This window comes from Orcinus orca, chromosome 8 (genome assembly GCF_937001465.1).
Source record: "Orcinus orca chromosome 8, mOrcOrc1.1, whole genome shotgun sequence".
Classification (NCBI taxonomy): domain Eukaryota; kingdom Metazoa; phylum Chordata; class Mammalia; order Artiodactyla; family Delphinidae; genus Orcinus; species Orcinus orca.
In genome coordinates, this window is record NC_064566.1 from 51,698,083 (window position 1) to 51,711,765 (window position 13,683).

The 13,683-nt window shown below is 42.0% G+C and overlaps 1 protein-coding gene across 9 annotated transcripts in view; it reads right to left on the minus strand.

Annotated features, from left to right (window-relative positions):
* Positions 1 to 13,683, minus strand: part of C2CD3 (C2 domain containing 3 centriole elongation regulator) — a 131,539-nt gene that overhangs the window by 43,185 nt on the left and 74,671 nt on the right. For all 9 annotated transcript variants that reach the window (XM_033405690.2, XM_033405691.2, XM_004279783.4 and 6 more), the window contains 2 exons: positions 11,485 to 12,087; positions 9,106 to 9,444 (listed from right to left, as the gene is read on the minus strand). In XM_033405690.2, the coding sequence (XP_033261581.2) occupies positions 9,106 to 9,444; positions 11,485 to 12,087 (942 nt within the window). The remainder of the gene's footprint in view (positions 1 to 9,105; positions 9,445 to 11,484; positions 12,088 to 13,683) is intronic.

The window sequence follows — 13,683 nt, forward strand, 5'->3', positions numbered from 1 at the left end:
ACCCGTCGTTACTAATGTAAAATGTACAGAATAGCACTAATGGTACCTTTATCTAGTGAGCTATCTTCTTAAAAAAGTTTTATTTTTGTGAAACTCAACAGTATTACATGGACTGACTTGCTCAGCATCCACCCCCACTTTTACTGTATTGTATTCCCTTATTGTAGAGATTGAAAGGGTCACAGACTCTTTTGTGCTAGAGTATGGATACAAATTGGTCTCTATCTGTTATATGCCATTACAACAGATCTGGAAGGCAGACGTGAGGCAGAGGACATGTTCCTTTCCCTTTTGCTTTTACTAGTAGCAAGGATGACAGAGTTTTCTGCTCCAGGGTTTGGTCCCTGAGGCCCCAGAGGCCCGATGTCAATAGTGCTGATGAGAGTTTCTGATCACTGGGCTGCAGTGTTGGCACTGTATTTCAAATTTAAAAGATCTACTGGTTCTCTCCTGAAAGCTTAGCCTAGAGCCCACTCCCTGAGCCCTTCCAATAACTTAAAGTACCTTAATAATCTATATTAAACTCCTCTCTGTTTAAAATGGCTGGAGTGGGACTTCCCTGGTGGCGCAGTAGTTAAGAATCTGACTGCCAATGCAGGGGACATGGGCTCAAGCCCTGGTCTGGGAGGATCCCACATGCCGCGGAGCAACTAAGCCCTTGCACCACAACTACTGAGCCTGCGCTCTAGAGCCCGTGAGCCCCAACTACTGAGCCCATGTGCCACAACTACTGAAGCCCACGCGCCTAGAGTCCATGCTCCACAACAAAAGAAGCCACTGCAACGAGAAGCCCGCGCACCGCAACGAAGAATAGCCCCTGCTTGCCGCAATGAGAGAAAGCCTGCGCGCAGCAATGTAGACCGAACACAGCCAAAAATAAATAAATAAATATATAAAAATAGGTAAATAAAATGGCTGGAGGGAGTTGTTTCCTGTAACTGTACTCTCCCTGACACAGCTTCCATCTCTCTCTCAATCTCACCTCTCTCTCTCTGTCTCTCATTTTCCTTAGTATTAATAGGTCTCAAGCTTCTCAACTGATTTCTTCCAACAGAATGTCATAAATCCTCACAGCTAGGGAGAGATAATCTGCCTCTATACTGACAGCTTCCATAGTATTCTACAATAAACTGTGTGTGTTTGTGTTTCCCTCACTAAACTAATGCACAAAGTAGGCCCACGGCCCTTATTAAAGGTTTGCAGACTCCCTGCTGCCCTTTGTCTACAGATGACTGCCAGGGTTGGAGAAGAGAGAGAAGCTGCCTTGTGTGTGTGCCGTGTGCGCCAGCAGAGGACAGCAGCATCTGCTCAGGAAAGCTCTGAGAGAAATCAGCAGAGAGGACCAACTGTAGTTCTGAGACAGGACCCCTCGGTTCTGGTGTACTCTGCCACTGATTTACTGTGACATATTGGGTACTTCATTCTGGCTCTCTGGGCATCAAGTTTCTTCATCAGAAACATGTGCTCTCACATTACTTCCTACGATAAAATTCTATGATTCTAGATATATACCAACACTGCTCAGATCTCTCTCTCATACCTCAACCCCCCCTTTTAAGGTTCGTTATTTTTGAGGCTGCTATTTGCTAAAGTCCCTGAAAGAGAAGTACTATTTTTACTTTGGAAAAAAAGTGTCCTTATTCAGTCTTGAACAGAAATACTCCTTTCAGCCAAAGAGGCAGGTGATAAAGAAATCTGCTTGGGTCTATCAGGTTTCCCTGGCTCTCCTCTTGTGGTTGGAAATTTAGCTGGGCCTGTTTACCTTCCTGGAAAAGGTCAAGTTCTGATATACTTTTGGAGGCAGCCGAGATGAAAATTGCTATACTTCCTACTGGGTTGGGACACACATTGAGAGCAGTTAAGAGGACTTGAGATGAACCAGCTTTACCATTTTAAGAGTTTTCACTGGATTTCCTATGCTTTACATAAGTATGAAAAGTAGTAGTTTTATGCATCAAAAAATGGTACGATTGCTTCAATGAGATTAAAATAACAACCCCTTATTTTTAACACTTTACAGCTTACAGTTTTCTTATCAGTACTAAACTTGTGCTGATGACATCCCTGATAATCACACAAGATGGGTGTATCTTTCTCTATTTTACAAATAAGGCAACCAAGGAACAGAGGGGTAAAGTGGCTTGCTCATCACACATCTGGTAAACTAGCATTTGGAAGATCCAGCCAGGTTTCCTAACTCCTATTCCAGGGATGTTCCATTGCAATACTTCTAATTAATTCTACCTGGTTAAGAGAAAAGCTCTCCCTCTGGCCTGGAGTGAACAGATGGAAACTTTCCCTCAAGCAATGCCCAAATTTTTATGTTAATAAAAACCTAGTTCAGTTTTGTTAAGCTAACATTAACTGACAGCTGCTCTGTGGCACACCTGCACAGATGAGTCAGATCTGATTCTTGATCTGCAGGCAGACACACAGATAATTATAATACAATAAGATAAAGACTATGCCAAAAGCACAGGGGACTGTGGGAACAGAGAAGGACCCGTAACCCTGCCTGGGTAGTTGAAAGAGAGCCTCTAAAGGATGATGATACTGAAGATGGTTTTGATTTTCACTGAGTATAATTTAGATTACCTCAAATCACTTTACCTTTCTGTTCCTTGATTGCCTCATTTGTAAGACAGGGCTAGAGATACCGGTCATGTTGAGTATAAGTACACAAGTCTTATAAGTACTGAAGCTGATTCTTGAAGGTTCCTTAGAGCTTTTTCTAACAAAAGTATCCAAGAAACTCTTGTATTTCAGAACCAGGACCACAGTGGGGACTATGCTGCCTCAGGTTTAAGGCATAATTCAGGGCTGTTAGTGAATCCTCTGCATGCAGCTTTGCACTAGGAATCATTCGTTTCCTTCCTCAAGCAAGAAGCTTCTAAGGCATGAGACGGACAGACACAAAGAGAACACTGTTGAAGGCAGGAGGACAGCCAACGTGGATATTAAGGAAGCATCTACATTGTTTTCACAGAAGTTTGGCCATTTATAGCTGACTCACAGAGTGTGGGATATGCTGCCCTCAGCTCCATATTCTTAGAAGATGAGAGGTGAAGAGAATCTTAGAGATGATCTTATATGACCATCACATTTCACAGCTGAGGAAAAGAGAACTGGGTTTGCCCAAAGTCACTAAGCAAGTTAATGGCTTAGCTAGGGCCAGAAGTCAGTCTTTTGACTCCCATTCCAGAAGTCTTTCTATTATATCATCATTTGAAAGGCAATTTCAGAGAGATGATGGGCAGGTCTGTACACTCAGGGCCCAGCACAGGGTCTGACTGAAGCATAAATATTTGCAGGGCGAAGGACTATATGGGCCTATCACTGCGAGGGTAGGACTTGGGAGACAAGAGACCTCTGAAAGTGTCCACTCTGAAGCTTGATCTACCCTGGCTAAATGGAAAGAGGCCAAATAACAAGTGATTTACAGATTTGTAACTCATACCAGAAATATGAGAGGTGTTGAGCATCATATTCACAAACAAGAAGACATTAGGCTTGCTTAGTTGCATCAGGAAGACCCAGGTGTTGAGATACAGAAATAAACTCACAGTCCCTGTCCCCAAGGAACAGGCAGCCTAGTGGAGAGACACATTAAGAAACATTTTCAGTACAAAGTAATAAGTATAACCTCAGTAGTATAATGAAAAAGATACTGAAAGAGAATATTATTCGCAGCAATCATTGAAAGGGCTACCCCATTAGTCCAAGTTTCTGAAGGCTGAACAAGCAAGGAAGCAGTGAGAATAGAGAAAAGGTGACAAAAACCTTCTGTGTAAGAGGACATGATCCTATACCCTGTATTAGACACAGTGGAAGCTTAATAACTATTTGTTGAATGAATCCATTAATCCCTGCAACTTCTCCTCTGCTAAATTTCCACATAAGCAACTTTCCTGCAGTAGAGGCAAAGCATAAAATCAGAGAACGTATTAAAAGGAGAAAAAGGGCATTTGAGCAAGGTCTCATATTCATCTGCTTCCTCATTTAACAGATATTTACTGCTTATTATGTGTCAGACACAGTTCTAGGTGTTGGGGATTTAGCAGTAAATAAAACAAAAAATTTCTGTCTCTGTAGGACTTTTCTTTTTCTAGAAAGACAGAAAATAAACAAAATACACTATTTAAAGGCCATAGGAAAAAATAAAGCAGGAAAGAGGGACAGGTATTGTTGGAGAAAGGCTGTAATTTTAGATGGGTGACCAAGGAAGGTCTTGCTGAGCCGGTGATTTCAGTAAAGACAGGCCAGGAGTGAAGAATATTCCAGGCACAGAGAGAACACCAGATTCAAAGGCCCCAAGCAGGAGTCTGCCTATACATTTAAGAAAAAGCAAAGAGGCCAGTGTGGCTGGAACAGGGTGCCTAAGAGGAAGAGCAGGATGTTGGGGAGAATTTGGTAACTGGGGAAGGGAGAAAGGAATCCTGGCTAAGAAAGGTTCATGAGCAAAGGCCCAGGGAATGGCTTGCCATATGTTACAATTGGAAGGGAAAGGAAACCAAGCACTGCTGGAAAAAGTCAGCATTGTGCCACCAGTATGTCCACTGCCACTCTAAAATCATGTCAATTAGTCTTAGTTGAGCCCTTGCTGCAGTTCAGCAATTTTCTTATTTATATCTTCGTGATTCTCTATAGATCCCTTGTAATGACCAAGAACTTCAGCCAAAGAGGATCAACTGCCACCACAATTCCCCATGTTTGCTCCAAGTAGGCCTAGAACACACACTTTCCCACTTCAATATCTTCATTCAAGTTGAGATAACCACCTAGAATTTCATTCCCACCTTTCTGAAATCATATTCATTCTAAAAAGTTCTGATTTCTTAGACATGTCTTATTTCTCTGTTTCTAAACTCTCTAGACACTAGATATATAATTTTTGTGCTTTTTTTGAATTTTATTTATTTTTTATACAGCAGGTTCTTATTAGTTATCTATTTTATACATATTAGTGTATATATGTCAATCCCAATCGCCCAATTCATCACACCACCACCATCCCCCCACCACTTTCCCCGCTTGGTGTCCATATGTTTGTTCTCTACATCTGTGTCTCTATTTCTGCCCTGCAAACCAGTTCATCTGTACCATTTTTCTAGGTTCCATGTACATGCGCTAATATACGATATTTGTTTTTCTCCTTCTGACTTACTTCACTCTGTATGACAGTCTCTAGGTCCATCCATGTCTCTACAAATGACCCAATTTTGTTCCTTTTTATGGCTAAGTAATATTCCATGGTATATATGTACCACATCTTCTTTATCCATTCATCTGTCGATGGGCATTTAGTTTGCTTCCATGACCTGGCTATGGTAAATAGTGCTGCAATGAACATTGGGGTGCATGTGTCTTTTTGAATTATGGTTTTCTCTGGGTATAGGCCCAGTAGTGGGATTGCTGGGTCATATGGTAATTCTATTTTTAGCTTTTTAAGGAACCTCCATACTGTTCTCCACAGTGGTTGTATCAATTTACATTCCCACCAACAGTGCAAGAGGGTTCCCTTTTCTTCACATCCTCTCCAGCATTTCTTGTTTGTAGATTTTCTGATGATGCCCATTCTAACTGGTGTGAGGTGATACCTCATTGTAGTTTTGACTTGCATTTCTCTAATAATTAGTGATGTTCAACAGCTTTTCATGTGCTTCTTGGCCATCTGCATGTCTAGACACTAGATATTGTACTACCTATCCTTCTGGTCCTTAGAGCATTCTCCTTTATACATCAATAATCATGTAGCTGCTAATCCCCTTATCTGGGTTATCAGCTCTTGGAGGACAGAAACCATGTGTCATTTGCTCTGCACTTTCTGTACCTGGCACTGGCCTGGCACAGATTTACTACTTGATGAACTGAACCACCATTCTTGCAATATAAGCACAGGACTGGGTGTATAGTACATAAGCACCCTTTTAAATACAGAGAGTAAACAGACCAACTGGTAAACACGGTTTATCTCATACCTAAGAGTCAGGATGGTATAGAGGAAAGAGCACGGGTTTTAGGTCCAGACATAGCTGGATTCAAATTGCAGCTCTGTAGAGCTTATTAACTGTGTAACTCAAGTCATTTTACCTTTCTGAGCTTCAGTTTCCTCATTCATAAAATGGGTATGTACTGTAATCTGTTCATAAAATAACCCCACTGCGGTAAGGATTAAATGAGATAATTAATGTACAAAAAAGAATAAAATTTGGCACAAGGAGATGCTCAATGAACTATTGTCAATTGTCAAGCTGCATTTAAAGAATGTAACTCTGTCTAATTGAGAAGTTACAAGTATATTTGCTTTTTGCAATATGGGGGCAACCCCTGAAATGGAACATAACCATATTTTTGCACGTTAAATTTTATTTTCAATGCAAAAACAAAAAACCAAAACAGTTCTTGCAAAAAATCAAAGCTTTTTTTGTGCTTTCCTTAAATTCATTCATGTATTGATTTCTCTCTCTTTTTTTTTTGTTGTTTTTGTTTTATTTTTTATTATTTTTTTTGTGGTACGCGGGCCTCTCACTGTTGTGGCCTCTCCCGTTGTGGAGCACAGGCTCCGGACGCGCAGGCTCAGTGGCCATGGCTCACGGGCCTAGCCACTCTGCGGCATGTGGGATCTTCCCAGACCGGGGCACGAACCCATGTCCCCTGCATCAGCAGGCGGACTCTCAACCACTGCGCCACCAGGGAAGCCCGATTTTTATCTTTTTAAAAAATTCAGTTTTTACAAATCAGACTTGTCACAAATGGGCTGCTTTGGTAGGGCAGTAAAAAAGCAAAAACTGTTTCCCAACTTTGTGACTCATACAGTATGGACCTCAGTATCTCTAATACAGCACAGCAAGACTATGTGGAGAAGATTTTGTCCTGAGATAGAATGTTTCAGGGTCTCTGACACACAAAGGTTATGAGAAGGATGAGAACCTCAGAGTCTTTGTAGAAGCTTATAATCCTGGAAGTAATGTCTGTTTGTAGTGTGTATATGGAGAAATAGAAATGAAAGACAGACAACAGTTACTAGGAGCATGAATTCTGTTTCTGTTCCAAAGTAATAAGGATACACAGAAAAACTGAGGCAACACAGAATTGATAGGAACCGAGTAGGGAGGCCAAACCAGAAGATGTATATTTAAACCTTCTGGACTCATAAGGCTATGGTTTTCTGGCTCTCAGAACCATCACACACCTCAGAACTGTTAATCACAGCTGTTTACAGATGAGAAATTCAACAGAGAGACAGTAACTTGCTCAAAGTCACAAACACACACAACTTACTGGAAATACAGGGCTGAATACACTCCTACTAGAATGTAAGCTCCACAAGGGCACTATTTTGTCTGTTTTGTTCATTGCTTTATCCCCAGCACCATGGACAGTGCTCACATATAGCAAATATGACATAAGTTTTGTTGCTGAATGAATGAATAATGAATGAATAAATGAATGAGATAAGGTCTTTGTTCTTAAACAGCCCCTACCTAGTAGAGAAGAAAATCATGCAAACAATGTTAGTACATGTGATATATGTTACGATAAAAAGGGCAAAAGTGCTAGGAGAGCAAACAGGAGGCAGCCTTTATGTCAGAGAAACTCTGGTAAATGGTGATGTTTGAGCTGAGTCTTGAGAGAGGAGTGGGAATTAAGCAGGCAAAAGAGAAGGGTGATGGCAAAAGGGAAAATTTTAGGAGAGATTACAAGGCTGAATAAAAAGTAGGGCAGGGGTTCCTTGTGCCATGGATTACTTTGGCTGTCTGGTGAAGTCTATGGGCCTCTTCTAATATATATATATATATATATATATATGTATGTATGTATGTGTGTGTGTGTGTGTGTGTGTGTGTGTATATATATATATATTTTTTTTTGCTGTACGCGGGCCTCTCGCTGTTGTGGTCTCTCCCATTGCGGAGCACAGGCTCCAGACGCACAGGCTCAGCGGCCATGGCTCACAGGCCCAGCCACTCCGCGGCATGTGGGATCTTCCCGGACTGGGGCACGAACCCATGTCCCCTGCATTGGCAGGCAGACTCTCAACCACTGTGCCACTAGGGAAGCCCATATATATATTTTTAATGCTAATTGTAAAATAGATAAGATTACAAAGAAATGAAATTATATTGGCGTAAGTTATCAAGACATTAAAAAAGTGACATAGTAATCACTATAGTTTTATTAATGCACAACAAGATCTAACTGTAGGTTTAATAACTACTGTAATTTTGAAGTAATGACAGGTATAGATGATATTCCAAGATATCTGCAGTAACTAAAATGTGATATGAAAATACCTGTGATTTCTATTGTTGACAACATCACAGGTACTGTTAATATTACTAGGGTCTACTGCCTACACTCACAACTAGAGGAAATGTTCAATTTTAGTTAGAGATTAATAAAAATAAAGATGTATGGGATTCCCTGGTGGCGCAGTGATTGAGAGTCCGCCTGCCGATGCAGGGGACACGGGTTCGTGCCCTGGTCCGGGAAGATCCCACATGTCGTGGAGCGGCTGGGCCCGTGAGCCATGGCCGATGAGCCTGCGCATCCAGAGCCTGTGCTCCACAACGGGAGAGACCACAACAGTGAGAGGCCCGCGTACCGCAAAAAAAAAAAAAAAAAAAAAAAAAAGATGTAATTATTTTCCTATCCAAGTTCACCTACCCTGACTTTAATCCTTGGATCCCTGTGGGCTTATGGATTCAATGCTAAGAACCCTTGGCCCTAGGTACATAATGAAGAGGGCCTGAGTTGGAAGGAATGGAGAAGAAGGTAGAGATCTAAGAGAAATTTAAGAGATACAGCAATTTTAATGGATCTGATGATTTGATGGTGGAGAAGGAAAAGAGAAGTATCTAAGCTGATACTCAAGTTTCTGGACTGGGGAATTTATGATACGCAAAATTAGGATAACTGACAAGGCCCACTTAGGACCTCAGAAAGGCTTTCACTTGGCTTAAACCTTTAGGCTTGAGATATATAATTATGATTAAGATGATTAACAATTCTTCCAGACCCTGTCATGATCAGAAAGATTTGTGAAGACAGGACCATAGCCTGTGGAGTCAGATACCTGTTTATGGATAAGTGAGCAGAACATACCTTTCAAGCTCAAATGCATTGCTCTTTCTACCAGGATACTGACTGCAAAAGTTACATCTAGTGCAGTAGGGTCCTCCTGGGCCAGGCAGACTTCAGCTGTGGTGCTGCTGCAGGGGACCTGGGTGGAGGCCGGAGACTTCTGGTGGTCATGTGGTGGAGAGAGCTGGAGCTCATCATTTCCTCTGGGGAGCTGCTCAGACTCACTGGTGCTGCTGCAGTCCATGGAGTCCAGCTCATTAGTGGGCCCAGGGTGTGAAGAAAGAGAGGAGAGAACCACATGAACTCTCAAGGCAGCTCCTGAGAGGTTGGAAGCATTTCGTCCAAATAGAGGATACACACCTGCAAGAGGATGAAGGAGGATAAGCCTAGGCAAGCAGGGACACTCTCTAAACCTGGAGATGCTCTCTGAGGGTGCTTGTGGCCCTCTCTCCTTTGGCAGGGCTATAGGCCCTAATATACCAATTTGCAAAGAAACACACACTGTGAGAGTTTTTACTGCCTCCCCCCACCCCATCACTACCTGCAACAATGGAAAGTAGTGAGAGGTCTGACTTCAAGGCAAGAGGATAAAAAGCTGGTGGGAGTGGAAAAGTAAGAGGGAATGGACAATCTGAAAAGTTGAACACTGCCTTTGGTATCCCTCAATAAAAAGAGGTATTTGTGTTTGAGTTCTGATCCCTAAATCTATATTCAGTTTCCCAAACCTACTTGCTCCAGCAGAGTGAAGTTAAAAGCCTGTCTTTAAGAACTTTAGTTCAAGTGAGCCTTCCACACTTCGGGGACTTTTTCTGTAGTCTCTTTGAAGTGACTCTAGGCCAGCCCAGATAAAACAGGGCACACAGCATTTGATGAGGTGCTCAACAGAGCCAGAATTATACCTGCTGGGTCCAGAGAGAACCAGAGAATCTGGGATGATCACCCAGATGCTCAGTTCTCCTTCTTTAGCTTGGGCCACCTGCTCAACAACAGGGTCAGAGCACAAGGCTAACAGAGCTAAAATAGGGTTGTGACTCAGTTTCTTCAACTGTATAGTGGGGGAAATAACTAACCTTACAGGAATGTTAAGATGAATAAATATGACGTTTGTAAAGAGTCTAGTCTGGCCGTCTCCAATCCAATCTGTACTATAGTTGCCAGCCTTATCTATCTAGAAAGCAAAGCTGTGTCACTCTTCTCTTCAGAAGCCGTTAAAATAGCTTTCCATAGCTCTCACAAAAAAGTCTAAACTCCTGCTTAGAAGAGGCCTTCAACATAGTACTCCTGCCCAGCTGTCTAGCTTCATCTCCCATCATTTCCCAACCTATATATCCTGTGATCCAGCAGTACCAAATTACTCATGGCACCTAAAACGTATCAAACTGCTTCCTGCCTCTGTGCCTTCACCCACGCTATTTCCGTTTAGAAAGCCCTTCTTTCCTCCTTTTCGTGACTTACTCCTAAATCCTCTGTAACGCAGGTCAAGCATCATCACTTCCACTGGGATGCTGTCCTTGAACCAAAGAGATGTTGTGTCCCTGTGCTCCCACAGTGCCACTGAGAATACCTTTTTCACAGTTCTTATACTTCGCTGTAATTGTTTACTCTTCTACTCTCCCATTAGACTATAAGCTCATTAACTATTTCTGACTCATCTTTGAATTCCCAGGGCCAAGTACATGTAGCAAATACTGAACAAATGTTTGAAAGAAAAGCACCCATAGTGCCACTTGCAAAATGTTACCTTCCTCCTTTCAAACCAGTTTATTACCATGTAGATTTTATGATTCCAAGATGTGCTGACCAGAGAGAGAGGATATCCTAATCTCATTAGCAGGTATGCTTTTCAGTGTATTTTAAAACCAACATTCTAGATTATAATATAGGCTCTTATACAGGTGGTTAAAGGTAGTCTCCTAAATTCACTCATTTTTATTTTACATGTATTAACTGAGGGCTTACAATGTTCTAGACACTATGTTAGGTGCAACAACCTTATGAATTTGGATGTAGTCTAAGGCTACAAAGTTCAGCACCAGTTCTTAGATCTCAGACAGTATACCTTAGACTCCACTAAGGTATACTGTCACTAGATAATGCCCTTCTTAAAGCATCCAGCAAACCTCTTTCTGAAATCTCTGTAGTTTTAAGAAGTATTACTAAATTACTATTAATCTTTCAACATGCAATAATGGAAAGAACACTTACTAACATGTGACCCTGGGCAGTTACCCAACCTACCTGAGCCTCCATTTTCATGACTGAAAAACAGGTTTCATACCTACCTCACAGGATTGCTGGGAGGATCAAATAAAATAATGTCTGAGAGGGTGTCTCACACAGTGCTTGTCATGGAGCAGCAGTTCCTCAAACCACAAGTGCTAAGCCTGGTTCCTCACTTACCACTGACAGTTAGTGTCCTTGCTGACCTCTCCCCAAGTCTGGCCAGGTCCACATAGGCTGAGCCAATCCAGCTGTCTGTCTGATGGGGCCTCTCCACACTGTCATTGCCATAAGCCCGCCAAACTTGGATCTCTAACCTCTCCTCTCTGAAGTACCAAAGCAGTGATGGGCTCCTAGAGACTTCTGCTCTTTTGGATGCCTTGAAAGTAACCATGACCTGCTTTTTGTTTGCAGATTCCTTAGGCTTCTTGAGAGGGGTCCAAAAGCCTTCATGATCGTACAGCTTGTAGCGGAGGTAGCAATATGTATTCTTATGAATGTGCTTCTGGCCAGCAAGCAGCACGCAATGGATAGGCAGCCAAAGCCTCGGGGTGGAGATGGTAACAGTGGCTGGCTCCTCTTCATCCATCTTGACAAAATCCTTCAGATTATTCTCAAAGCTCCAGCCCAATAGCTCAGCAGCTTCCAACACCCGCTCTCTGTCTCCAGGATGGGTGAAGGAAATGGAAAGCTCCAGACCACCCACAATCTTCTGCATGAGCTCCAAGCCGTGAGGCAGGGCCCCCTCTTCTGGTAAAATGATAGGATACCATCCTGTGATCCCTTATGAAAGAAAAGGAAGATGCTTCAATTATTGTTTTAAAAGTAAAAAGACTTAGCCACTTTCCACCCCATAGCCACTATCACCCTGGCCCAAGACGGAAGAGAAAACATATACCCACAGTGCATTGAAGTTTGTTTCATCTGACCACTGAAAGACAATGAGATCAGGTGGAAGAACAAAGGCTTGGAGCTGGAAGACCTGCATTTTCTTCTTGGCTCAGCCCAAAACTAGTGGTTCAGTCTGGGTAAGCCATTAATTTCTCTCAGTCCTATTTCCTTACCTGACAAATGGGAAAAATAGTGCTGATCTTGCCTACCAGACAACATTATTAAAATTGTCAAATGAGATAATGATTTTGGAAGAGCTTTGAAAGAAAATAAAAAATGTGAAATATTATTATGGTACTATGAGTACAATGGAGAAGGCATGGGACAAGGTCAGGAGATCTGGGGTCTAGCCCCGGGTCTTTCACCAAAGGAATTGCCACTTAGTGAACACATACCAAGGACCAGGCACTAGATTTCAAAATAACAATTTAAAATATTAGCTACTTGTTACTGAGCATCTATTATGTGTCAGAAATTCTCTTATGCTTTATACATATAACTTCATTTAATTCTCTTAATAACCCTGTGAAGTTCTGAGGATTAAATGGGATAATAATCCCTATTTTGCAGATGAGGAAATGGAAGAGACCTGCCCAAGTCGTTATAGCTACCAGGTAGTAGAGCCAGGATTTGAACCCAGGTCTAGCTGGCTTTAAAGTCTACACACCACCTATTATAGGTTCACAATATCTTTTTTTTTCCCTTAAATTTTATTTATTTATTTATTTATTTTTGGCTGCATTGGGTCTTCCTTGCCGCATGTGGGTTTTCTCTAGTTGCGGTGACCGGGGGCTACTCTTCGTTGGTGTACATGGGCTTCTCATTGCAGTGGCTTCTCTTGTTGCGGAGCACAGGCTCTAGGCACACGGGCTTCAGTAGTTGTGGCACGCAGGCTCAGTAGTTGTGGCTCGCAGGCTTAGTTGCTCCACAGCATGTGGGATCTTCCCAGACCAGGGCTCGAACCCGTGTCCCCTGCATTGGCAGGCGGCTTCTTAACCACTGCGCCACCAGGGAAGTCCTGGTTCACAATATCTTATCTAGAACCCTTAGGGTCAGATTTGTTTCTGAATTTAAAAATTTTCAGATTTTAGAAAGATACTGTGGTACATAAACTGAATATTATGTACTAGTCAGTGGTCACATAGGTCAGGGGTTGGTAAACTTATTCTGTAAAAGGCCAGATAGTAAGTATTTTAGGCTTTTGGGCCATATGGTCTCTGTTGCAACTATTCAGCTATGTTGTTGTAGTGAGAAAGTGGACACAGAAAATATGTAAATGAATGGGCACAATGTGTTCCAATAAAGCTATATAATCAGGCAGTGGCCTAAGTCAGAAAATAATGTCAGTTGAGGTCAGGTTTGGCTGCTTAATGAGTTAATAAAAAACTTTTGACTTTCTGAGCTTTTTGGATTTCATAATTACGTAAAATAGATTGTGGATTGGTATAATATTCACAGCAATTTTCTGAGAAAGGTTTTGTATTAATT